At 43.5% G+C, this 27,824-nt stretch overlaps 2 protein-coding genes across 2 annotated transcripts; both read right to left on the bottom strand.

The window, feature by feature from the left end:
• Window positions 1-7,693: 7,693 nt before the first annotated feature.
• Window positions 7,694-9,483, bottom strand: LOC133928297 (uncharacterized). Its single transcript, XM_062374560.1, has 3 exons — window positions 8,879-9,483; window positions 7,991-8,468; window positions 7,694-7,904 (listed from the first exon to the last, which is right to left on the bottom strand). The coding sequence occupies exons 1-2, from the start codon at window positions 9,401-9,403 to the stop codon at window positions 8,028-8,030; spliced, it is 966 nt and encodes a 321-aa protein (XP_062230544.1). The 5' UTR covers window positions 9,404-9,483; the 3' UTR covers window positions 7,694-7,904; window positions 7,991-8,027.
• Window positions 9,484-18,257: 8,774 nt separating this feature from the next.
• LOC133928295 (protein G1-like1) lies at window positions 18,258-19,255 on the bottom strand. Its single transcript, XM_062374557.1, has one exon. It carries the CDS (start codon window positions 19,253-19,255, stop codon window positions 18,506-18,508), a length of 750 nt encoding a protein of 249 aa, XP_062230541.1. The 3' UTR covers window positions 18,258-18,505.
• Between the last annotated feature and the right edge of the window lie 8,569 nt (window positions 19,256-27,824).

Genomic DNA, 27,824 nt, shown 5'->3' with positions numbered 1-27,824 from the left:
TGTCATTCCATTATTTGTGCCACCGAAGAAGTTGTCTTTCCTTCTATGCCACTAGTTCTACTCTCTCTCTCTCTCTTCCTCGCACTTCTATCTATGAGATGTTAACTGACATGCGAAAATACCACTCTACACTTATCCATCTTTCTTCACGTTGCTCCCACCTCAAGCAGTCTTCTACTTTCTACATGTTTCAAACGTTCAAATCAAACAAACCAAATTGCAAATCAATCAAATCGGGAGGAGAGACAGACGAGATAAGCACTGGGAGAGAGGAGAGGGACGAGAGCAAATCAATCAAAGAAATTAATCACCTCTCTTCTCCTTCCCTGCTCAGCCAAAGCACAGTGAGTTCAGAGCTCAGTTTTCGTCAAACAAACTAATTCGCAGTGGTTGAAACAGATAGAGATTGCGTCTAGCACCCCCATGCACTTCTCTGTGTCATATCCTACTAGGAGAGCTACTAGAGCGAATCTTGAAGCCTGGAATTTAATTTAGATATGATGGTGGTTATCATGTGTACAATCACCTCTTTCTAAGAATAAATCAAGGAAATAAACTACAATAAGAAGCAAAATTCCAGTGCAACTCCAGCAAGTGTGAGATACTTATTTCCAAGCACAGTAGTATATTTGTGGAGAACTGCGGCTGTTTTCTTTGTTTGCTCAATCAGCAAACAGAGACACAAAATATATTTAATCATATCATCCGTGCGTGATTTGTTGTTGGTTGCTGAAGGAAGCATACTGCAAGTACAGGGTGTTACAAATAGCAACTTGTATTCTTTGGAAGCTCTATGCTAATATATATATATATGACAATATGCAAAGAACACCTTATAGTCTACACGAATATAAGTGTCAAACTGAGTGCGAATTGTAGTGGCAAAACGTTTATATATAGATAACATATCACTACGAGAAGACATGAAACAAATTCAAATGTGACAAGAAAAATCATCTGCAAAGATAATAGTAACTATGACCTCCTTTCGAAACGAAGAGAGCCGGACCCCAAACATCTGAGTGAGCAATATCAAAAGGTCATTCATACACATACTCACTATAAGGATAAAGAAGTTGAATATGTTCACCAAGCTTACAATCCTGACAATTTAAAGGCATGTCTCTTAAGATAGACCATAAAAGACCATGACGAACTAATGAAGATAGATGCGACCTATAAATATGACCAAGACGATGATATCATTGCTAGAATAAGCTAGTAGTCGAGGAAGCAGAGAGACCGACAGTGGCAGCGGAAGGAAAACGAAGCCAGCCAAGCTCCCATAGACATTCACAATCATGGCGCTAGGGAGCCAGTACCAACCAGAGCACATGTGCAATGATCCTGAACACAACAAGATTCAGAATATACAATAACACGATAACCATGGTTAATAAGCTGACTAGCTGACATGAACTGCATGACGAGTTGGGGAACATGATCAGCAGAAGGAACACTAAAAGAAGAAATGCTAAGGATGCCCCGACCAACAACAAAAAAAGAAGTATCATCAACATTAACAACATGAATAGGAGAAACAAGAGGATGAAATGAAGATAAAATGGAGGAATCAAAAGTCATATAAAAAATAGCAACTTGTATTACATAGAAACATAGCTCTAATACCATTTCAAAAATAGCAACTTGTATTACATAGAAACCCTTTACCAATATATATACAAATTTACATGTGACAATATGCAAATAACCTTATAATATAGGGATATTACACATAGCTCTCTCTATATGTGTGTCTAACATAGAGCAGCACTTGATTATGTTGTCAATTCGTTATAATTAATTCCTCAGGGATCAATTATGCGCGTAGAATTAAAGCTAGCACTTGAGATCGATGCAATCATCGGTGTAATTCGGTGTTCGTCGCACGTAGGTTTCAGATGAATTTAAGTAGATTTCCATTGGTCGTATATATGAACTTTGTCATTTTGGTTGTTTGACACGAGTAGAAAGCATCTACAATATGTTAATATACTCGCACTTTGTGAGAATTAAGTTTAATTTGTGCGAGAAATTTCAAGCATGTGAAACTCTCTCCAATCATAGGCATGCAGTAGGAAATCAAGAGAGACATGCATAGATCGATGCTTATTTCCGTCGCCGTTCTTTGATCAAGACAGACATGCACTCACAAATAATCCAAGAACCCTTGTCCCACATTTATAATTACAATCCCATCTTAATTATATATCTTAAAATGTTCTACCTAGTACGTAATTATTTTCTTTGATCAGTCATGGGCCATGGAACGAGCATTTCCTGGCGGGCCAGAGCAGCAAGGTCCAGCTCATCTCTCTGCCTTGACAGCCCAGCTTCTCAGCTGCCAAAGGCCTCATCGGATCCAGATGTCAAGCTGATCTTCGTATCAATGCAATGCCATTGTCAACGTAGTGCTGTAATCACAAAGCACTCTTCTTAAATTTTATTCTAACTACAGAAGACCTTTTTAAAAAAGAAGTAATGTGAGCTAAGAAGACAGACAATACGACTCCTATGAATGAATGAATATATCAAAACCACTGGCAATCACCTGTGCTCCTTCGACATGCACGACGAGCTAGCGCATACGGTCCTGCAGCAGAGAGAGAGAGAGAGAGAGAGAGAGAGAGAGAGAGAGATATTTCAGATGGGCACAGCAAGGCGATGGAGCTCCCCAACCAATCCTGATCTCCCTCCCGTTCTTTTCCTCGCAAAAAAGCCTGCGAGTAATCCGGCTCTGAAAAGCCAAAACCAGCATGAAACGGGAGTAGAGACGAGGCGGCGAATTCTTAAGCACCGCCGTCGTGTGCCACGCCAGAATTAACCTGAGCTAGCTAATAATCATCGATCGCCATACTAGTTCAACTAATTCAGCTTCTCTCTCTTTTGGGGCCTGAATGAAACATACTAGTGTTAATACTAGTACCACTTCGCTTATCTCAGCAGTGTAAAAAACATCGTGAGAGAGGCACTCAATGGTATCCTCTCCATGCCGCATCTCCATTGCGCACCAATTTGCTTTAGGCTTTTGCATATATTCCTATGTAGAACCTCATAGAGATGTTTCCATTTTAAATAGTAGGTGCATTATACTTCTTCATTATATGGTTGCTCTATGAAGATATCTCAATCTAAAGCTCATTTGGATGGTGGTTACCGTCTATTTCCTTAATTTATTCATAAGTGCCCTGTTTGGGCCTTCTTTATTATTCAGTAAAAGCTAGGCTTTGTTACTTACAGGCATTACATTTGGGCTATTGATGTTTTATGTCAGTTGGGCTATTGATGGCACTACATTTGTTTCGTGGTAATTCTGTCTAGGTGCTTTTTGCCTACAGCTGAAGCCTGAAGTTTAGTTTTCTTAGCTATTAATTCCTACCTAACAGGAAAGGAGTTTACCTATTTTCTGTACATGAAAGGAGTAACTTTCTGATTCTTTTTCTTTTGTCCATTCTCCTTGCATGTTTAACCGTTTATAGTTGCAAAAGGACAAAATTTTCCATTTTCCTCATATATTTCTGCTGTGATTTGACCAATGCCGCGTAGCATGTCAGTTTTTTAGGCTACCAAATATTCAGAGAACTTTACAATGTGAGATCAGGTTCTCCCACAAGGTAAGTTTACAATGTTCGAGCTATGATTTAAAATATTGCTCCTTTTGCAATTCATGGTCAACATATATGTAAAGGTTCACCATACTAAATGGATGTTCCAAATTCGATCTTTGGATTTTTAAACTTTCACAAAATTTGCAAATCCTAAGTCCATCTGAGATCCCAGCTGACCTTTATGTTTGTGCATGACCTCACATGACGAGGTTAATTGATACATTGAACTTATAATATCTATATGGTGATCTTCGAAAATCGGGGCAGCGATATAATAGCCTTAGCCATAAATACCGGTACCTGCAAATATGATCTGCTTAGCCACAAGAATTACTATGTATTGCATATTATCTTTTATTCATGCTATACCGGGGAATATGGTAGAGCCTAGAGTTAATATTTCTCATATCTGTAGTTTGTAGCTACATCGCTTTATTCTGGAGTATTTATGTGTGGATTCCTACTTCATATATTTACTATTTATATGAGTATATATCAATTATGTTTTTTTTAAATAGATGTTCACATATCTCATATCTGAAGGTTGTAGCTGCACCACTTTATTCTGAAGTATCTATGTCTAGATTTCTACTTCATATATTTACTATTCATATGAGGATGTATTTATTTTATAGAGGTTACCCTCTGTAATACTTGAAACAGCTTTATGTCCTGTGGCGATCATGTAAGCGTCTATAGTTCAGTGGTTAAGACTGCATTTGAGTAATCAAGACTCTAACGGATGGCATAATAAAGCTCCCGGTTCGAATGGCTTTTCAGCAAAATTTTATCAAGTTTTCTGGGAAGTGATTAAAAAGGACCTCATAGGTCTCTCCCTTGATTTCCACCAAAGGAGACTGTCCATTTTTAGTCTCAACTTTGGTGTCATCACACTCATTCCTAAAAAGTGCAATACACTCAAAATTCAGGAGTACCACCCTATTTGCTTACTTAATGTCAGCTTCAAACTTTTTACCAAGGTGACAACCAATAGAATTAGGGATGTCGCTGAAAAGGTGATACGTCCGACCTAAATGGCTTTCATGCCTGGTCATAATATAATGAAAGGAATTATTATTCTCCACGATATCATACATGAGCTGCATAGAAAAAGGCTAAACGGGGTGATCTTGAAAATTGATTTCGAGAAAGCTTATGACAAGGTTAACTGGTCCTTCTTGCAACAGGCATTGAGAATGAAAGGATTCTCGTCACAATGGTGTAAGTGGATTCAAGGTTTTGTATCTGGGGGCCATGTTGGCATAAAAGTCAATGATGATATCGGCCCTTATTTCCGGACACAAAAACGTCTTAGATAAGGGGACCCTCTCTCACCCATATTATTTAATATCGTTGCGAATATGTTAGCGATATTGATATCAAGGGCTAAGAATGATGGACAGATTGCGAGAGTTGTTTCACATTTGGTGGAAGATGATCTGTCAATCCTGAAATATGCAGATGACACCATAATCTTCTTAGACCATAATTTGAAGCAGGCAAAGAATATGTAACTACTTCTTTGTGTCTTTGAACAACTTTCCGGACTGAAAATTAACTTTCACAAAAGTGAACTTTTCTGTTACGGCAATGCTAAAGAATGCGAAGACCAAAATGCACAATTATTTGGGTGTGACGTTGGTACTTCGCCATTCAAATACCTAGGCATACCCATGAGCCATCGAAAACTATGGAATAGTGATCGGAGAAGGGTGGAAGAGCGCTTTGAGAAAAAATTGAGTAGTTGGAAAGGAAAGCTTATATCTGCAGGGGGCCGATTAGTGTTCATCAACTCTGTATTAAGCAGCCTCCCAGTGTTCATGATATCATTCTTCGAAATTCCCCGAGGTGTTATGAAGAGACTCGATTATATACGATCGAGGTTCTTCTGGCAAGATGATAATCATAAAAAGAAATACAGACTTTCTAGATGGGATATTCTCTGCCAGCCCTGTGATCAAGGAGGATTAGGCATTACTAATCTCATGATAAAAAAATATTTGCCTCCTTAGTAAGTGACATTTTAAATTACTAAATGATGATGGTGTTTGGCAACGACTACTAAGGAATAAGTAACTTGGTACGAAAGCTCTTACCTAAGTAGAAGGAAAGCCAGAAGATTCGCATTTCTGGTTTGAGTTAATGAAAGTTAAGGGGGAATTTCTTAAATAGGGTTCATTCCAAATACAAGGTGGAACTCAAACAAGATTCTGGAAAGATACGTGGTTGGGGGCAAAGGGTTAATGAAAGTTAAGAGGAAATTTCTTAAATAGGGTTCATTCCAAATACAAGGTGGAACTCAAACAAGATTCTAGAAAGATACGTGGTTGGGAGCAAATCCTCTTTGTGACCAATTCCCCTCTCTTTACAACATAGTAAGGAGAAAACAAAACACGGTAGCGGAGGTAATGAGATCAATACCTCTAAATAATTTTTTTTTCCGTAGACCTATTATTGGCGACAAATTAATTGCCTGACAGAGGTTAGTATCTAAATTAATACATGTTGACATAACAAATGAAACGGATACATTTCGATCGGGGCCTACATGCCAATGGCTAATTTTCTGTACAGTCCATGATGATCCATCGACCCTTCTACTCCATGTCACGTATGCTTTGGAAGCTTAAGCTCCTACTCAAAATAAAGATATTTTTGTGGTACTTATCAAGAGGTGTAATTTTGATCAAAGATAATTTGATCAAAAGAAACTAGAATGGAAACCTCAAATGCAACTTTTGCAATCTCAATGAGAGTATAGATCATCTATTCTTTAAGTGTCACTTTGCTAAGTTAATCTAGCGAATTATACAGATTGTTTTAGAAATTCCTATGCCTAGGAACATGAATGATATTATAGGTGGTTGGATGAGTGTCATATGAGCTAATAAAAAGAACATAATTCTGGTTGGAGTAGCCGCTCTATTTTGGACGATTTGGCTATGCCACAATGATATGTTCTTTAATAAAACAAATTTTTTTTAACAAGCATTCTTCAAGAACATCTATTGGTTCAGATTTTGGAGATTGTTACAAAAGGAGGATATAAGAAAAGATATCAGACTGGTTTGCCAGAATTTGAAGGGGTAGCTATAGAGCTTTTCGTCAAGAATGGCTGGAGGTTTAATAAGAGATTATGTGTCGAATAAAGTCATGTAATCTCGTTACAATTTATTCTTCTTTTTATTTCACTGTCAACTTTAAGCTGGGATAATACAATAATGCAACAAGTAGTGTATGCATCTAGGATGCAAAATGTCAAAACTTTTTTCATTTTTTTTAAAAAATAACAGCTTATCAACTACTCCCTCCGATTACAAATATAGGTCGTTTTAGACTTGTGCACAAGGATTAAGAAAGTAGATCAAATGACCTTGTTGTCCTTCATTTATTCTGCATCGGAAAAGATAACTCATTCATTTGTGAGAGTAGTAGCATTTATTAAACAAGAGCAAGATAGGAAAAAGAGAGAAAAAAGTGCATGAAAGTTCGAGAATGACTTATATTTAGAGAATAGTTGAGGAGGCTAAAATAACCTACATTTACAACCAGAGGGAGTAGCTAGGTCTCGTGGATTCCTCATCGAAGTGGTTAATCGCTTTCTATAACTTGCAGGTGTGCACGGTTGGGATAAATATGACTGATCAAAACTGTGCGTATGCGGTATACGAGGGGTTGATTGAAGGAGGGGAACCACTTTTTAACGTGACAATGGAGACGTGTGGGTGGTTGCGCCGCCGCCCTCAGGATGTTCCACCGTTCACGCGCTGTCTCGATCCTCGGCGACCGGCAAGGCAGCAAAGTATAAACTCGACAAAGTAAAAGCAGAGCACCGACACGGCAAAATCTGTCGAAATGAACCGACAGGAGAGCTGCACTTTATATTAATAAGAACGTTATATTAATAAGAAGAGGCCTGATGGGCAGACACGGCAACATCAACAAAGTATAAATGCAGAGCAGAGCTCCTCTCCGCTTGCATTTGTTTAAGCAAACTCACAAAGTATAAACATGTTCACCGCCGTTGATGTTACTTACGTAAACGGTAACATCAACAACCGGATTGAGGTCACTGACACGGCAACTCGACACTGACCATGAACTAATTAAACGGCGTATGTCATCTTGTGAATAATTGAATACATCTCAATAGCAAACTGTCATCTCTCAATCGTCAAAATACTACTGCTCTGATGTCTCCGTATACTTTTTTATTTACGACACAACCACCATTTCTCAGAATACTAATAGACTTTCGCCGTAATCTTCGGACTCAGGCCTGAGCATAAGATATTCCTAAGACAGAGTAACGCGTCAAGTTATTATCAGATAAGACGACTGAACTTCAGATAAGTCAAAACAGAGCATAAGATATTCCCAACCTTTTGAAGCAGATCTAGGCACCATGTCGCTTTTCTTTTACCTCTCCGCCGCCGCCACCGGCCCCGCCGGCGGCCGGGAACCCCTCCTCGTGAGCATGGACAGGTTGACCGTCCAAACTCCCGCCAAGAACACCAGGAACAGGATGAAGCCGTTGACCTTGTCCACCGACGCCCCCTTTGCCGCCTCCGCCCGCAGGTTGCCGGCCGCGTAGAACATGATGACGGCGAGCCCGGCCCACCGCAGTCCCGTGGCCGCGCGCGCCCGCGCGGCCAAGATCTCCAGGGAACGCACTGCGACCACGGCGACGTCGCGGTACGCCGGGGAGAGGAGCACCATGGCGCAGCCGAGAAGCAAGGTGACAAAAAGGGCAAGCATCAGCATGACATGCATGCTCCCCACAACCGTGGTGAAGGGCACGAGCGCGGACGCTGATGTGATCGCCAGGAGCGCCCCCGTCCGCCGCATCGTCGCCTCGGTCTGTAAACATTTTGTTAGCACAACAATGGGGAAACGAAAACTATGATAATAGCAATGATAGAGTGGGATCTGAATGGCTTTTGCAAATTCTTTCTTTTTTTGTCATGTAAGGATAATCCTGTTTCGGTTCCAATCAAATTGTGACGTTCCCCCAAATTGATACACGCGCACACACACACAAATCCCTTTGAAATCGCAAGCACGTGAGGCAAAGTAAGCTCCAGATTCAGAATACAGCACGGGGCAGCAAATCGGAGAGAAACCGCTACGCCCGAATCGAGGGATTCGGACTGTACGGACAGGAACGGATGCGAAACGAAATGGGGATATACTACTAGTAGTAGAGCTGGAAGGAACCGGTTGTTGCTTGGGGAGCAAATAAAGGAGAAGGGGGAAGAAGACGTACGCACCTCCGGCGGGGAAAGGAGGTAACCGGCCGGCGGCGCGGCGTATTCCGGCTGGCCGTACCCGGCGCTGACAGGGGCGTAGGGCGGCGGGGCCGCGTAGTAGGGGTCGCGCGAGCCGCCGGCGGGGTTGCCGTAGGGCGCCGGGAACGGGCTGGGGTCGTAGTACCGCGCGGCCTCGCGGACGTCGAGGCGTCCGTGCGGGCGCCCCGAGGGACGGTTGAGGACGTCGCGGAGCGGGAGGCGCGCGGATCCGACAAGGGGCTTGACGCCCTCGGCGGCGTTGGCGTGGACGACGTCGATGTAGAGAACTGCGTCCTCGAGGCGGGTGACGGAGGGCGGGAGCGGGACGAGGAGCTTGTCGTCCCAGACGGGGTTGTCGCCGTTGTCGAGGTCGACGCGGGTGGAGCACTTGGCGCCGGAGTCGACCCAGAGGACGGCGTAGGGCTTGAGGTCGCCGTTGCGACAGTTAACGTTCTTGAGGTCGCGCGCGGAGCCCACGGTGACCTCAACCTCGTATCGGGAGCCCATCCTTCCTGTCTTGTGCTCTCTCTCCGCTGTCTTGTGCTCTCTCGCTTCTCTCTTGTGCCCAGGTGAATTGAATTGGTGATTGAGAGTAGAGAGGGTGGGCGAGGACTGAGGAGGCGGTGTTTAAATAGGAGGTGGGGCGGGGCCCACCGGTCTAGTGCTATGCAAGCAAAAGCAAAAGCAATGGCCACCACTTGCTATGCTGCTAGAAGCAACTTGTTGATCGAAAAGTTGATCAACAAACAGTGCGTACGCAGTATGCGAGGGGTTGATCGAAGGAGGGGACCACTTTTTGGTGTATGCGAGGGTTTTTTTTTTTACTCTTCACCACTGAATACAACTGTAGTATCTGAATATGAACGCGTGCACTCACTCCACACACACTTACTATGCGAGGGGTTGATTGAAGGAGGGGATCACTTGTTACTGTTTATATATACGTCTCGCTAAAAACTCAATCCTAAAAATCCGATAGGAAAAAAGGGCATGAAGAAAAGAGCATGTACATGGCACCGGTTTCCCTTTACATAACTGCCAGAGTTAGATACATTCTAAGAACTATGCTTTTTGTCCTACCTAGCGAAGGGGTCTTCGACCCCTGGCGAAGGTGCTTCCTCCTCTGTAGCCGAAGTCGAAGGTATATCTTCGTCTTGCTCGGCGAAGGGGGTCTTGGCAAAGCCTGTTGCCGAGGCTTCGGCAGGCGCGGCCTCACGTAGTCGACGAAGTAGAGGTCTAAGGCTGCTGTCGTGGCTCGCTGAAGTCAATGATGTTCATGCGCCTCTGCTCACGTTCGCCGGCCAAACTCTTGGGACCCAGGACGGGATTTTAACCTGGGTACCCCCGTAGCCCCTCTAGCCGGTGTTCATGAGTGATATGGATGCCGCACGGTTGCCATAATCGAGTTTGGCGTAGGCGAGGTTGTCGCGGTAGAAGCCCCTCTGTCGACGTTAAATTCGACGAAGGGTAGGTGGTCGCGGTCGAAGTCCCTCTGTCGACGTAGAAGGGGGGCGAAGTCGACAGAGGTGAAGGCGTCGTGGCCGAAGGCCCTCTGGTCGACGCGGTCATGGTCGACGGAGGTAAAGTCGTCACGGCCGAAGTGAAGTAGTCGCGGCCGAAGCCCCTCTGGTCGACATAGTCGGAGTCGACGGAGGCGAAGTCATCACGGCTGAAGCCCCTCTGGTCAACGGAGGCGAAGTCATCGCGGCCGAAGCGAAGTAGTCGTGGCCGAAGCCCCTTTGGTCGACGTAGTCGGAGTCGACGGAGGCAAAGTCATCGCGGCCGTAGCCCCTCTGATCAACGTAGTCGGAGTCAACAGAGGCAAAGTCATCACGGCCGAAGCCCCTCTAGTCGACGTGGTTGGAGTCAACGGAGGCGAAGTCATTGTGGCCGAAGCCCCTCTAGTCGACGTGGTCGGAGTCGACGGAGGCGAAGTTGTCGTGGACAAAGCGAAGTAGTCGCGACCGAAGCCCCTCTAGTCGATGTAGTCGGAGTCGACGGAGGCGAATACGACTCTTTTGAGTCGATGTCGAAAGTGCCAACATAGTGTCCGAGGTCTGAGTGGAGTGTTGCTTTTACCTGAAGCTTAGCGGCACCTCGGTCCTCGTTGGCGGGTCTTCGCCTGCCTTTTAAGTTGATTGGTGCGCTGCATTTACCGAAGGACCAGCGGCACTTCGACTTCCTGTCCTGCAGGACCATAGGTGCTTCGCACCCCTTTCTAGGGACGAGATACACAATATAATCGATGTATGTTCGGTATGTGGACATGATGAATAAATACTTAAATGCATTAATGTATTCCGAAGGTCTCATTTGCCTTCGGTGCGGGGGCAGGTACTCTTAGCCTCATCTTCATGCATGTGTTAAATAGATGCACAAAAAGGTTAAGAACCTACAATGGGTTAGAGCTCGCATATGGTTCGAAGGGTAAAAGCAAATTCCTTGATGCGTTTGCTGCCATACCCGAAGGGTATGACTCAGTACTCGCGAAAAATAAATGTTCCGACATACAGAGTGATGTTCAATTCCGAATAGAATAAATAATCTTTTTTACCTTGCGGAGGAGACTCCGCGGGATGGCGCCACGTGGCGGATTGCTGGCCTGGTCTCGGGATTCGGGGACCCCCGATTCCTAATTCACCGACAGGCTATGTTTTCTTATGTGGTGGAACTGCAATATCTTGAAAATCGTCGAAGCAAAGTTTTGTATCTACTTCAACGAACCACTCAGAAATAATAGCTTTATATGAAGCCGCATAGGAATGCGCATGGCTTAGAAGAGTGATCAATCATATCCAACAGTCGTGTGGTTTGAATACTACTAACACCTCTACCATTATCTATGAAGATAATGCTGCATGTGTTACACAAGTACAGTCGGGATATGTGAAAAGCAACTTAACGAAACATATCAACCCCAAGTTCTTTTATGCTCACGAATTGCATAAAATAAATAAAATAAAGGTAATGCATACCAAGTCATGTGAAAATCTTGCATATTTATTCACTAAATCTCTCCCTGCACCTAGTTTTGAAAGATGTGTTCGTGGCATTGGGATGATGAGGCTTAGAGAGTTGCATATTTCAAGGGGAGAATTTTCACATAATACTGATATTAAGAATTAAATCTTAGTCAAGAAGATTAAGTGCCCAAAGTTAATCATGAAGATTATATGAAGTATTTTGGGTGAATTGTACTCTTTTTCCCTTAGATGAGTTTTCTTGCAGTTTCTCATGTTAAGGCTTTTAACGAGGCAATTCGTATAACTATGTCACGAGTTATGTACTCTTTGTCCTAATTTTTCCCATTAGGTTTTTAGGGAGTTTTGATGAGACATACGCATTTCCCGAGAAGTGCTAAGGGGGAGTGTTAGGAAACCTGGAGTTTCATAACCGAATATAGGCCCGTCTTGATCTCTTGAAAGATTCAATTTTATCTCTTAGAGGTTTTTGGCACTATATGTACGAAGCAGCACCCCTCATTATAAACACAAATAAATAAAGAATAGACAGTTTTTTCCTTACACTTATATCTTTTTTTATAATTATTCCAAATATCACAGGACTATATCTGATAGCAGCGAATTCGCAACTAGACTTGGCTAGCTTGTTTGACACGTCTGAGCAGATAGTGTGACGTGAGGTGAATCCGGTGACAAGACTTGCAATATCAACGGCCCTCGTCGCTGCTTCCTGAATGCATGCCATTTGCAGGCATGGGACTCAGACACCCATGCAGCAGGGTTTGGAATACAGACGCGACCTTTTTTTTTTTTGATGTGGTGATTGATGGACGTGTGGCAACAAGTGAGGTCGGGTGGGCGAAGTGAATCCGTACCCGATCCGTGACGTAAATTGAGTTATTCGATTCGTGCTCGCGAAAAGTGATGGGTAGAAAATATTGCTTATGTCTGTGTTTACTGGGTACCTAAAACCTGTAAGGTCGTCGTGGGTTTTTAGCAGCAACATCGCTGTACTGTACATATCTTCTGTGAAGCGTGAGAGTATATTCATGTCAAATACGTAGAACTCCTGAAATAATACAATTCATTTCTTTCCCTCTCCGCCAGACTGCATCACATCAGTGGGACATTACCTTGGAAAATTGAAGCCGGCGATTTCTGACCCCAGAACTCATTCTTTATCTATCTGAGGACCACCTTGGAAGGATTCCATTTGCATGGATGGATCCGATGATGCACTCCGGTCTCCTCCTCTCAAGTGGAATGTTTTGGTCAGTGGTTGACTGGTTAAGACGAAGCAGAAGAAGCCAATCCATATGAATTTGTGGATAATAGTTTTATCTTAATCGTCTATCTATCTCATATAATATTTATTAATTTGTTAATTTTTCTTATTTACACAATAATTTTTTTTCATCTTCTTCAACACAAATTTTAATATAAATAAAATAATCCTACAAACTACGTGTGCCCAAAGCCTAGTGAAAATTTCGCATCATATACGCTCGCACGCACTACCTTGTGAGAAACGTCGGCGCCCGATTAGCTCAGACCTAGCTGGAATGCTGGATTGACTGAATTAGGACAACACTGGAACCTCTCTCCAACCGCCGCACAAAACAAAGCTCGAGCACGAATCTCAAAGGTCATTTTAACGGTAAGGACATCCATTTATTTATTTTATCCCAAAGTTTCCCTAAAATGATTTGAGAGACCCAAATGTTCTAAGAGACCCAGTACGACACTGCAGCTCAGTATATTATCATAAGGGAAGAAATTTTATAAGACTCAGTTGAGAAAGATTCTTATCAGATCTGATCTATATTGTTTTTTTTTATTCAACAGCTGCACATAAAAAATGACATATGTCACGATGATAGAGAGAGTTTCTTAAGACCGAGCCTTATAATTTTTTTTTCTTACCAAAATCTGTCCATTTGCGCCGAGGTTTCCAAAGAGGTGTTGTGATATCTAGTGCTCTACATAAAGCACAAAGCAAGCACTGAGCACAGGAGGGCACACTAGCTTTGTTCACCACGAGAAGACAAGACCACAGCCTCTCAACATGACCATTGACCCAACTATTTGTAGCACCGTTATGCGAGACAAGATGATCTATCGAGACTTCTATTTCCTTTTGAATAAAAGAAAACATCCGCCCGTTTTATTTGAAGGTATCGAACGATCCCTGATCGATCTGATCACTCGATGGGTATATTCATGTGTTCATTCGTCCTTTGGTGGACTCGGTTAGATCAGCAACTAAACACCGATGCATTATGCATACTCAAAACTCAGAACTACATATAGGATGGATCAGGGGCGGATCCACCATCAAGGCGAGCCTGGGCGGCCGCCCGAGCTCCTGGCTCGTGACTCCGTGAGGCCCATTAGTTGAGTCACGAGTGGCCCAAGCAATTTCGCAGCCCACAAATTCAGCAACCCTAATCTCCCTGCCGAGTCCCGAGTGCGCAGTCGAGTGCGTGTTGGCGTGTTGCGGACTGGCTACGGGCAGCGGGCTTGCGGCGGCCGGGCGGCGGGCGGGGCAGGCGCCACGTGCCAGGCGGGGCGTCGGGCGGCCAGGTGGGTAGGCGCTGCGGCCGGGAGTGCGACGGGCGGCGGGGCGTCGGGCGGCCGCGACTCACGAGCGCGGCTGGCGGGCGCTGCGGTCGGGAGCGCGTCGGGCAGCGGCGGGGAGGCGGGCGGGCGGGCGCGCCTGTCGGGAGCGCGGCGGGCAAGCCTGCGGCGGGCGGGCGCGGCGCCGGCGGCCGGGAGCGAGACGGGCGGGCGGGCGGGCGAGCCTGCGGCGGGCGGGCGGCTGTGAGCGCGGCGCGGCGGGCGGTCGCGCGGCGGGCTGTGCTGTGCAGGGGCCAGCCGGCCAGGGGCGGTCCGCAGCTGTGCGTGCTGACGTGCTGTGCTGTGGACTGCGCCACTGCGAAGTGCGGCCGGGAGCGCGCAGGACTGGGAGCGCCGAGCGCGTGCTGTGCTGAGCTGGTGTGAGCCTGTGAGGTGAAATGATAAATTAAGATTTTTATATTGAGCCATTTAGATTAATTGATCCATAGAGGTGAATTCTATTTTGTATTTTTCTCCTATAACATTAGCATTTCTTTCGCAGAATATTAAGATATAAATAATGAAGAGATTTTTCAAACCAACATCTTTGAATACCCAAAATACGAGGGAGAGTAGAGTTAGTGAAGACTGTGATGCAGAAAATGATATAGTAGTTGTTACTCCTGCTCCTGCAACTTCTCGGATAGAATACAAAGGTATTAAAGAATTTAGGCAAGAGCTTATTATTGCCGATCCGGGACTTCGTATTCCAATAGATGAATTTGATCATGATATTAGAGATGAAGTTAGAAGAGCTTATGTGTTGAAGGGTCCGACTCAACCAATTGGACATACTTTCCCCAAAAAACAGTTTGGTAAAAATTTAAGGACTTTTTGTGCAGCATGGTTTACTAAATATGATTGGCTAGAATATAGTGTGGAGAAGGATGCAGCTTATTGTTTCTATTGCTATCTTTTTAGATATGATCCCTCAGAGTCTCATTTCGGGTATGATGTATTTTCAAAAGTAGGATTTAGAAATTGAAAGAATGCATATAAATCATTACCTGAACATGTTGGTGGGCCTAATAGTACCCACAATAAAGCTAGAACAGCATGCGAAGATTTCAAAAATCAAAAGGCTAGTGTGTCATATAAGGTGATGACTCATAGTAAGGAATCAGAAGCCAAATATGAAATCCGTTTGACTGCATCTTTAGATTGTGCAAGCTATCTCCTAATGCAAGGTCATGCATTCCGTGGACACGATGAATCTTCTTCTTTATCGAACAAGGGTAATTTTCTAGAGATGATTGATTGGTAAAAAAAAGAAATGAGGAAGTGAGGATTGCATTTGAGGAGTTATGTCCTAAAAATGTTCGTATGCTTGCACCATCAGTTCAAAAGGACCTTGCAAAGAGTTGTGCACAGGAGATAACCAAAGAGATAAAGAAAGATATTGGTGATGGTTATTTCTCTATTCTTATCGATGAATCTCATGATATATCAATCAAGGAGCAGATGGTCGTGATTGTGAGGTTTGTGATCTTATTTATTTGTTAAATTATGATATTATTGGGTGTGTGATATATTGATGTTGTAATAATTGTTTGTGATGGTGCATAGGTTCGTGAATAAGGAAAGAAAGGTTATAGAAAGATTTTTGGGTCTTAAGCATGTCACAGAAACAACATCAGATGCATTGAAAGGAGCTTTATTTGAGTTGCTTTCTACACACGGTTTGGACATTGCAAGAGTTCGAGGGCAGGGGTATGGTGGAGCTTCGAATATGAGAGGTGAATTCAATGGTCTTCAGAAACTTATTAGAGATGAGAACCCGTATACTTTCTATGTCCATTGTTTTGCACATCAATTGCAATTGGTAGTCGTTTCTGTCGTAGGTAGTTGCACATCTATTCATGAGTTCTTTGAATATGTTAATATGATTGTGACCACAACTAGTGCATCTTGCAAGAGGAAGAATTTATTATCTAGCAAGCACCGTGAGAATTTATTGGCCAAGTTAGATAGCGGTGATATTTTTTCTGGAAGAGGGAAACATCAAGAAACTAACTTGGCCAGACCCGGGGATACTAGATGGGGTTCTCATTACAAAACTTTAATCTGTATTGAATCCATGTGGGTTGCAGTGATAGAGGTGCTAGGGCTTGTACAGGAAGGTGCCCGAAATCCAACATCAGCGGGTGGTTTGATGAGAATAATAGAGAGCTTCAACTTTGTGTTCATTATGAAGATGATGTTGAAATTTTTTCATATTACAAGTGAGTTATCTCTACTCTTGCAAAGAAAGGATCAAAATATTGTTGAGGCCATGTCATTACTGATTGATGTGAAAGCACGTTTGCTTAACTTGAGGAATCATGGTTGGGAGCCATTGTTTGCGGAAGTCAAAATATTTTGTAAACAAAATGAGATACCAATTTCAAATATGGATGAAATAGTACCAAGATAGGGCCAATCAAGACGAAGTAAGATCAGTGTCACTCAAGACCATCATTATCGTGTTGACACCTTTTATGTAGCTCTTGATGCTATAAACACAGAGATGACTCATCGTTTCAGTGAGCTATCTTCAGAGTTGCTTATATATTTTTCTTGTCTTGATCCAAGAGATAGTTTCTCAAAATTTGATGTGCACAAGATTGCTAGACTTACGGAGATATATGACATAGATTTCTCTATCAGCGATCGTGCAGTTATAAAAGATCAACTTGAAACATTCATTCTTCATGTTCGAAGAGTTGAAGATTTTATTGGTTGTCATGATCTTGCAAGTCTAGCAACGAAAATGGTACAAACCCAAAGACATATTGTGTTTCCATTGGTGTACCACCTTATTGAGTTAGCATTGGTACTACCAGTTGCAACAGCATCTGTTGAAAGAGTCTTCTCGGCCATGAACATCATCAAGACTGATTTGCGCAACAGGATATGCAATGATTGGCTCAATGACTTAATGTTGTGTTATATTGAGCGGGATTTATTCAGAAGACTAGATTCTAATGCCATTAAAAACCGGTTTCAAGACATGAAAACAAGGAAGATGAATTTGCCTAAGCCTTCTAGTTCTAGACATAATTAATGATTGTGTTTCCGTAAATTTTTATACTTAGTTACTTCTATTGTCTTTGGTTATATTTGGTATATTTGCATAATTACATATATATTTACCTTTGGTTCTTTTTCATTTTGTAGGTTCATATGGTTTTATCAATTTATGTTGGGGATCTTTTCGCCTCGCCTACCAATTGTCTTAATTAAGGTATTTTTTTAATTTCTTCTTAAAGTTCATCCTACCTTCTTTGTTTGTCTGGATCCGTCACTGGGATGGATGATGCACATCAATATGTCATCCTGGTTTTTTTCCGAAGGGAAATGTCATCTTAGTTTCATACAATTAGATATACAGCAAATCTACGGAAAACCAATCAGATTCACAAAATTCACGTGATACGCCTTTCGTCCTTAGAAGATAACAATATTTACTTAAACCAACGGTACTCGTCAATACCTCTTCTTTTACGAGAGGTAAAAAGCTCTCAGGAGAACCATTGATTCTTGTGTTCTTGTTTCAAGGAGCTGAATTTTGAGCCCCAAGTGGTTGGTTAAGTTTCATCCTCACTTAATTTTAGTTGATTACCATATTTGCGTTTTAAATTTTGAGTACTCCACAAAATCATAAAATAAACTTTAAGACGCAAATAAAGAATGGTAATGAGCCACATGAAAGTAAGTAGGACAACCAAGTGAAAAGTATGTACGAATTTAAATTTAAGTCCATTGTTCGGCTACAGTACATGAAATCATCACAAGGACGAATTCATGGATAATTAACAAAGCCCCTAATTAATCCTGCCATTCTAACATCGCGAACACAGATTATACCCGAAAGCCAGGAGCAGTTGATGCGGTAGAGTAGAACTACACAATGCACGGGCGCGCGCATACAAATGAGGCCGAAGATGATCAAATGGTGCGACCAGATCAACATCGATCGCCATTAGCAAAACCTGCATACTTACGCCTACTTAATCTTGGTACGCCCATGGGAGCAGTGAAGCTAAGATTGCTAGTGGAACACGGACAGCGGCATCAAACACCCGGCCGCGTGAGCCTCGGCGACGGCCGCCGCCGCCATTGCCAGCACCATGTCCTCCCCGGTGCTGCCGACACCGCCCGCTGCCGGGTCGGTGGAGTCCGTGGCCAGCGCCAAGTGGCCGTGGAGGAAGTGCGCGTGCGGGATCAAGAAGTGCAGCGCCGAGTCCGGCACCTCGAGGCGTCTCTCGGCCATCGCCGGGACGGGCGCGAAGTGGTGCTGGTCCTGCTGCAGCTGCATCTTCGGCTGCTTGTGTGCCGGCGGGTGGCGCTTGCGGCGCTTCTTCTCGTACGCGATGCCGCGCGCCTTGGCCTGGCTGTCGCGGACGTCGCGGAGGTAGAGCCTGACGGCGCGCGCGCCGAAGGGGTTGGCCTCGGGCCGGCCGCCGTGCTCCTCGAAGGCGGCGCGGAGGCGGCCGACGAGCGCGTCGAGGCTGCCCCACGCCGGCCTGAGCGGGCACGGGCACGGCGCCGGCGGTGATGGGTGGCCGAAGAAGGGGCACCCCGGTGCGTGCACCTTGGTCTTGCCGAACTGGTCCAGGTAGCGCAGGAACTCCAGCACGTGCGCGCCGCTACACCGGGACAGCTCCAGCGGCGGCCGGTGGTTCCGCAGGTACTGCCCGAAGGTCTGCCAGTCCCGCCGCTTCTGCGACTCGTAACGGCTCGGCCGCGCTGCCGACGCACCCGGGCTGTCCGCAGCCGCCGCGACGCCGGTCATGTCCATCGCTCTCCTGACCTCGACGCTCGCTTGCGGAAAGACCTTGTCAGCAACACCACCTCATCTCTCCCCATTCCTTCTCACGGGAGCAGCAGCTGCAGATCCACCGCTGCTCATCTTATCCCAAAGTAACTTCTCCTCTTTCTTCTTCCCAAACCAATCAGAACAGCAGCGCTCCTCCACCTCAAACGCTGCAGCACGCCCTCTCTCTCTCCCAAGTGGTACTCCCACTTTGTGCCTTCTCTGCTCACGCCCGTGTCGTGGGCTCGTGGCCTCCTTATCCTGGAGCCGCCGAAGCACACCGTGCTGAGCGCCGGCGTTGGAACGCACCAGCACGCGCAAGCGCTCCGCGCGCGCGAGGTCAGCGCCTTGAGTGCCCGCGCCCAGCACGCGTGCCTGCACACCTCGTCACCTCTCTGAGCCGCACTCGCCCACAAGCAAACACCCTGGCGTCCTCTACAGCCCCTGCGTTGCGCCGCACGGGCCATCATCACCCTGACCGCACCGGTGCGCGCCACCGCCTGAAGTGCGCGTCTCCGCCGGCGTGCCGCTCTACCGCGTGCCACACCTCCTCGCGAAGCCGGCCAGACCACCAGCTTGGCTCGGCAGCCGCCTGCGGCCGCAAATCAGGGAACGACGTCGACGTCGGCCGAAGGCTTTGCCGCCATCGATCTCCCGGTCTGGTGAGTATCCTCGCCCAACTCCGACCTCTTTAAGCTTGCGAATCCGCGTTGTAAACGGCGCTCGCGTTCTCTCGTGTAGCTAGTAGAAAGATCGCGCAGTCGGGGCGCGGCTCAAGAGAGAGCGTGGCCCTTTGGCTTGCAAGAAAGACCTTCACAGCAGTAGATTTGCCGGCCGCCATCTCGCGAAACCGTCGCCGCCAGCGTGTTCGTCTCGACCGTGGGAACCTATTTTGCTTTATCCTGGAACGTCTCGATCAGTATCTCACCGCCGGCTCGAGCTCCCAGAGCTCGTCCATGGCCAGCCGCTATATGAGTAGTGCACGAGCCCTGCTCTTCCTCTCGTCAACCCTTCCCTCTGTTAGTTTGGAACGCAGAGACCAGTGAAAGGCTCCGGCCTAATATCGAAGCTTGCTATTCCAGTCCAGTCCAGAAGTCGACCATACGTAGGCGTGTGTTGGCCCATCTAGTTTCGGTTCGTAGACTGGGGCCGAAATCATCTAGTTGGACCACAAAATTCTTAGTCCAATATTGGCCCAGTCCAACCCGAACCCAGACCACCTTCGACCCACTCACAAGGACCACCTCTCAAGGTCAACTATTGAACGTGCGAACGTGCCTTCGGCACGGTGGCAGTGGCTCGGGTGTGAGCCGAACCCACCTGGGCTCGAAGCCTGGGTGACGCACGGGGGCTCCGATTTATTTCGGCTTCTCAGTTTCTCAGGCGTGGTACTACAGAAAGGATTACGATGTGCTCGTCGTCTACGGGATTCTCGTTGGGTCTTGGTGATCTTCGGATGAACACTTTCTTCAAGCTGCGTGTAGTTGTAGGGCTAACATGTTAGGTGTGTGTAGTGTGGGTTCGTGTGTGTGGGGTGAGTGCGCGCGTTCATGTTCAGATACTACAACTGTATTCAGTGGTGAAGAGTCAAAAAAAAAAACTATTGAACATTGGCAGTTGACTTTCAGTGGGTCCACTAGACAGTACATTTTGGGTTTTCCAAAATTAATTTAAACCAAGAAATATTTCACGGATATTTCTTTTTTTTTATTTCCTAATGAATTGTAATCTATATTCTGGAACCCATATCTTCTCTGTTCGAATTCCAAATCAGGCGAGTCTCTCACATTCATCTAAAATTAGATCTATTTTCCGAAACTATTTCATAATCTTAAGAACTCCTTTGGCTATCCATTCGGCATTGTTAGTGTTCTACTACCTTCTTTTCTCAAATAAATATCATCTTAGAATGCGTGCAATCAAACTTTAGAAATTTTGATCACTAATATACACGAAACTATTAGAATTTGGCATATAAAAATGGTAGTGGTGAATTTGTCATGAAAAATACTTTGATATCATCCATTTTTCTCAACTTTAATCAAGATGTAGTTGTCAAAAATAATGATCAAACATGTTTATTGAAGATCGTATCGATGTACTAAACGATAAGTAAAAGAGAACAGATATAGTAACACTTTAGACTTTCCATTAGATTCACTGCATAGCTCCATAACCGAGGCATGCACCATTATCTCGTCCAAGATCTCGCTAATCAACCATGGCTATCTTGTCGTCACCTTTATTCATTCACTGCCGACCACGATCATACTCTCACCAAGCCGAAACTACTGTTGTGCGAATGCACGTTTTCACATCTCACTTACACCTTGCCAACTTCGTGCACGTATTTTACGTGATCTTAGCCACCCAGCCTATTCAGCAGACCAGCCCATAACCAAAGCCCCACAGCAAAAAACCCTATAGTCGTTCGGCCAGACGACTCGTGAATCCAAGCTAAGCTCAACACCTTTTTGGCTGTTATGTAACCTAGCCCGTCAACCTTGACTTGTCAACTGGCCACCAGAAAGTAGAACCCCACCTGACAATCAACCTTGTTGATAATCTAGTCCGTGAAGCCTATTCGCCGATCTCGTCGTTATCAAAGTGATCTATCCTACTTCCGAAAATTAGTTAGTTGAATCGGAATCTACTTATCCAAGGATCTAAAGAATATTCCTAGGAAATATTCTACTCCTTCCTTTGTCCATAATTAATCCTTCCGAGCCATCTTCCAAAGGCATTAGGTTCTCCGATCAATTTCCGATTCCAGTGCTTTCTTTACCATAACTCATCTAAAATTGTAATCGATCTAGTCTATCTATCTGCCCTAATCGATAATGACCATAACCCTTTTTAGTTTATTTAGATTCGAGAAGCTTCACCGTTAGACCTAATTAACCCTTAGGCTAAATAACATTAAGGTAGATTAACTTGGTAAATCTATAATTAGCCTCTAGATGTGATCTTCGTAGGATAAGAAGATAGCTTAGTTAGTAGCTGGTTACCGAGCAACTAGAGACAATCAATAGGCCATAAGAGGTAGCAACCTTGATTAGAAGGTCGAACCCTAGTTCTTAAGGTTAAACCAGCTCACATGTGCTCACCGACTCCTAGTAAACCCTAGTAGCTACCATGCCTAACTCTCATACCTCGTATTCGAATAGAAGTAGATGTTGTCGGTAGAGTCTCCCCTAAAACCATGGCCCGAGTAGGTCTACTAGCTTCGGCGTTCTTCTTTCGCTTTAATGAGTTAGCTTTATGTTGGTTTATTCCTTAGTCGTTCATTTGTTTATCAACGATAGATTGCATAATCTAAAAGATTGAAGGGAGCCAGAGGGCAAGTTCTGTATGGCGAGAAGCCCGGGTTATGAGGACAGTCAACAAAAGAAATATCTACATGAAGGCAAGTCCTAACTCCTTGATCATGCTGATCCTATGTTTGCAATATAATAAAATGACGAACTAAAACCTGGTAGTCATACATGCATGCCATATAATAGTTTCTGTTTAAATGTTATTGTTAGTTATAACCCATTTATTGACCCATACTACAATCACTACTCGTAATATTCAAATAGTAACCTTAGAATACTCCTAATAACTGATATAGTGATGTTGGATGAAACCTTGTCAACTAGTATGCTTAGGGCTAGTTACTCTGTTCTCTTCGGAGACGCTTGCTCTCTCCTCGGAGAGTACTTAATCACTTATTATTATGATCACTTGCTTTTCAAATGAGTGAAATGTGTAGAGGTGATTGATGGCGTGTGTGGTGGAAAATGGTGTGGTGTTAAGAAAACCCTGAAAACCGCTTTAGCGGGGTGAGCAGGGTAGTCCTTTGAAAGTTGGAGGCTATCTCCTGTGGGTATTCTTTGGGAAGGATGCCTCCTGGTAAGCAAGTCCTCAGGGGAGGTTTGCTGATGAACATGCTTACTGTGGCCATATAAGGATTAAATCATTAAGCTATTGTGCTAAGCCATTCCATGCAACCACATGTTCTGTATGAGAAGGATTTGACTTTTCTATCTCCCGACCAAGTTGAGCATTTTACTAGGAGGCCAGAGGAGCAACGAAGACCCAAGCATTTATCAGGTGCTCTACATGGGTGTTTACCGACCCAGTCACTCTGTGTTGGTCAATGTGGGAGTGCACCCAGTATGAGAAATGTAGCACTTGTGGTGTCTCGAAGTAGTGTCTGGCAAAGAAAGGTAACTGAAGCTTCTCAGTTTGAATTGCTCATCCGCTTATAACGGTTTGGAGACTGAGCATATCATGTGGGTACATTATACAACCTCTGTAGAGTGTAAATCTATTCGAACATGCGAATTTACATATTCACAATGGTTAGATTTGTGGTGTGCGTATCACTTGACGTGTGAGTGGGCAGTGTGCCCATATTTTGGAGAAGGTCGAATGTATGCAGTTGAAACTGATTGGAGTAGGCATCAACCAGCTAAAAAGATGGGAACTACTAGGGAACGGATAACTTTCCCTCAGTGCCAGCAACTCTTTAATATCAATCAAACTTGGCCTTTGATTAACTGTTTTAAATTGAGTGCTACACCTGAATTCATACTGCATATAAAACTAGTTTTGCATCTAAACTATAGCCATACGGCTTCTTCCTTGATTACCTCCCTTATGCATCTACTCAAACTCTTGAAGTAGTGCTAGGACTTGCTGAGTACCTTCCGTACTCAAATTTGTTGCTTTCAAATTAAGAGATGAAGTTCAGTCTCGTCCCGGATAGAGATGAAGAGCTGAAGTCTAAGGTTGTGTCTGCACCCAAATTGCGTGTGGCATTGAGTTGCCTCGCTTTATTCCACTGTAGCCCTTATTCCTAGGCGGTCTATCGTGAAATCCCAGTTCATGGGACCATTGTTTGGCTTGTCCATGTAACTATTATGTTTGAAGTATGTATTTGATATTATTCTATTGAATTATGTGCGTATCAGCTACTTGATTCAGAGACTGATACAGGAGTTACAGAGGAACCTGAGATTGAGTTCTTACAATGATGTAACATGAAAACTTGTACATTGTAATTCTGAAAAGAATTAATAAAGATCGGTGCTTCCTTTAAGCTGTTGTCTTCTACTTATTTGCATATGTTGTGTATATTTTGCACGTCTACGTCTTATACAATTCTAACATATGATGTTAAGAGCATGTTTCTATTATGCGAAACACCATCGATATTGTTGTGTTCATAGACCTTTGTTCATAACTTCAACATGTTAATCTCTCCCCTGATATTTCTGACACCATCACTTAGAGGTGGACGAGTGATGACTCCTACTCAATAAAGTCGGCTTATCCAGCACAATTTAAGGGCTCTTTTGTGCTATTCACAACAAACATTAATTGGAAAGCCAAGGCAGAAACTTTACATGAACCCTGATTCAAAACAAAATTATCACTCCAGATAACCTCATCTTCATAGGGTAACCATACCAACAACAATGCACCTTGTGCCCAACCCGACCAGAGACGATCTCTCACTTGTATTTGGAGTGCCCTTGCACCATTGAAGTTCGAGTGCTCTCCATGCTCCGTCCTCACTTACCACCATGTTGAGGATTTGTGCACGATTGTCTGTTGTTTATAATATGAAAGTAGGGATACCTGCATGGTCGTCAAAGTGTATCGCAGAAAGGAACACATATTTATGTAGATTCAAGCCGCTGAGTTGGATAATAGCCATGCGTCTTGTCTTGCCTTGATTATTCTCAGGATCACAAAGTACAAAGGGGATATGTATTGATCTAATCCTAAGAACTAGACGGATTTCTATGTATTACTACTGCTAAAGCCTAGTCGGATGAGGGTTGCTTCTGCCGTGGATCTTCGTTGGGTGTTGGTGTTCTACCCAACTAGACTTGCTTTTGGGGCTCACGACTTCGGATATCTGAATGCGTGAGTTGCTTGTTGTAAGGCTTCTATTAACTTGAACTGGCTTGTCTTAGATGTGCCCCCTCCCCTTCTTTTATAGTTGGGGGAACTTGGACGTGACCTACCCGAACTCTTACAGACATAATCTTTTCTAATTGTTAGACTCCCAAATATCTAGTAATTCCTCCTCGAATAGGGGATAGATTCTCTATTTAATATAATTAGTTTTCTTGTATTTTATTTTCATACCCTACTTGGAAAAGAAAGAGAAAACAGAAATCATGATCAATTGAGCCCTCTCGGGATGGCTACAACTAGCCCTGAATCGAGTAGGATATGGATGATCGTTGTATATCCCTGATATATACAATATTTAATGCCATTATTGAAAGTTTAGATTTAAGAGAACTCGAATTATCAGGGCGACAATACACTTGGGCCATTTTTTTTGAGATTCCAACCTATGAGAAGCTTAATAGAATTTTAGTGAGCACAGAGTGGGAACAGAAGTATCCTTTATGCACCGTTCAGGTGCTTTCTAGGGATATTTCAGACCACACTCCTTTGCTACTTGACTCAAGAGATGCTTCTCATCGCAGTAACATACAATTATTTAAGTTTGAGTTGTGTTGGCTGATGAAAGAAGGTTTTTATGAGCAAGTACGAGAGGTGTTGGACAAGGAATATAAGGGGGCTAATGAAATTGAACAATGGCAGTATAAGATTAGAAGAATTATACAATATCTGAGAGGGTGGGCAAAGAACATGTGTGGCAGAGATAAAAGAATGAAGGAAGAGCTTTCTAAAAAGATAGATGAATTGGACTGGAAGACGGAGAACATTTTTTTTTATGTTCAGAAGAGTATGATATGTTGCGTTGTTTTAAAGCAAGTATAGCCCAGTTGTTGAGAGAAGAAGAGATAGCATGGTTCCAACGTTCTAAGATAGAGAAACTTTTTGAGAGTGATAGAAATACAAGGTATTTTTAGTTGAACATGGTGGTCGAACTTTAACCAGGTGGGATGAAATTAAGGAACATATCACTACTTATTATAGAGACCTTTTTGGTCCACATGTGAGTAATCATTTTTTGATGCTTGAGACTCGCAGAGTGAACATACCTCAGGTCTCTGATATAGAGAATGATATTCTTGTGGAAGGTTTTTTCGAAAAAGAAGTCAAAGAGGCGATATTCCAAATGGAACACAACAAAGCACCAGGTCCAAATAGGTTCTCTGCGGAATTCTATCAAGTTTTCTAGGAAGTAATCAAGGCTGATTTGATGACTTCCATAATGGTGTTTTACCTCTTTCTAAACTTAATTTTGGAATAATTACTTTACTTACCAAAGTTAAGGATGCGAAAAAAATACAACAGTACGGACCAATTCGCCTTTTGAATGTTTCCTTCAAAATCTTAACTAAAGTGGCTACAAAGAGAATAGTTGAGGTATTGCAGAAGGTAATGAGACCTTTTCAGACAGCATTTATGCCAGAAAGGAATATTTTAGAAGGGGTAGCTATACTTCACAAAACCATTCATTGGATGCATAGGAAAAAGCTTAGTAGGGTGATTCTTAAACTAGATTTTGAGAAAGTGTATGATAAAGTTAAATGGTCTTTTCTACAACAAACATTACGAATGAAGGGTTTCTCCTCTGTTTAGTGTTCATGGATTGAGCAGTTTGTAACAGGCGGTGTTGCGGTCAAGGTCAATAATGATATTGGAAGATATTTTCAAATAAAGAAAGGTCTGAGGCAGGGGGACACCTATCACCTATTCTTTTTAATATATTGGTAGATATGCTGGCGGTTCTAATTGGTAGAGCCAAAGAGGTGGGTCAAATAAGGAGAGTTGTTGATGATGGACTATCCATATTGCAATATGCAGATAATATAATTCTTTTTATGGAACATGGTATTGATCAAGCTAAGAATATGAAGCTTCTACTTTGTACATTTGAGCAATTTTTTGGCTTGAAAATCAATTTCTATAAAAGTATGTTCTATTATGGGGAGGCTAAAGAGTCTGAGAAGCAATATTCACAAGTGTTTGGGTGCAAGATGGGGAGCTACCCCTTTAGATATCTTGGCATCCCGATGCATCACAGGAAGATAAGCAATAAAGATTGGTGGATAATAGAGGAAAGATTTTAGAAGAAATTGAGTAGCTAGAAAGGCAAACTTTTGACTGTTGGGGGACGCTTAGTTCTGATTAATTCAAATTTAAGTAGCATTGTCATGTACATGTTGTCCTTTTTTGAGATTCCTCGCGGAATTCTTAAGAAATTAGAATACTATAGATCAAGATTCTTTTGGCAAAGCAATGAACACAAGAAAAAGTACCGCCTGGTGAAATGAGGAATCTTATGTAGACCTAAAGGCCAAGGTTGCTTAGGTATCAAAATATTGATGTCTAGAACAAATGCTTGCTTAGTAAATGGCTTTTCAAGGTTATAAATGAAGATGGGATTTGGCAACAATTGCTGAGAAAAAATTATTTAAAGAATAAAACAATAGGTGAGGTGACATGGAAACCTGGTGATTCCCACTTTTGGTCGGGCCTTATGAAGGTCAAAGATCAATTCTTAAGATTTGGATCTTTTCATCTCAACAATGGTACTCAAATTAGATTTTGGGAAGATACTTAGCCTAGAAAA

This window comes from Phragmites australis, chromosome 9, assembly GCF_958298935.1.
Source record: "Phragmites australis chromosome 9, lpPhrAust1.1, whole genome shotgun sequence".
Lineage (NCBI taxonomy): Eukaryota > Viridiplantae > Streptophyta > Magnoliopsida > Poales > Poaceae > Phragmites > Phragmites australis.
Note: the sequence above shows the minus strand (reverse complement) of the source record. Positions and strands in the feature narration are given on the sequence as shown.

Excerpts from the sequence above, each read along its gene's own strand:
- LOC133928297 (XM_062374560.1), bottom strand. The coding sequence starts at position 9,403 with ATGGGCTCCCGATACGAGGTTGAGGTCACCGTGGGCTCCGCGCGCGAC. Across the intron at positions 8,469-8,878 it reads ACCTCCTTTCCCCGCCGGAG|ACCGAGGCGACGATGCGGCG; the intron begins GTGCGTACGTCT and ends AAATGTTTACAG.
- LOC133928295 (XM_062374557.1), bottom strand. The coding sequence starts at position 19,255 with ATGGACATGACCGGCGTCGCGGCGGCTGCGGACAGCCCGGGTGCGTCG.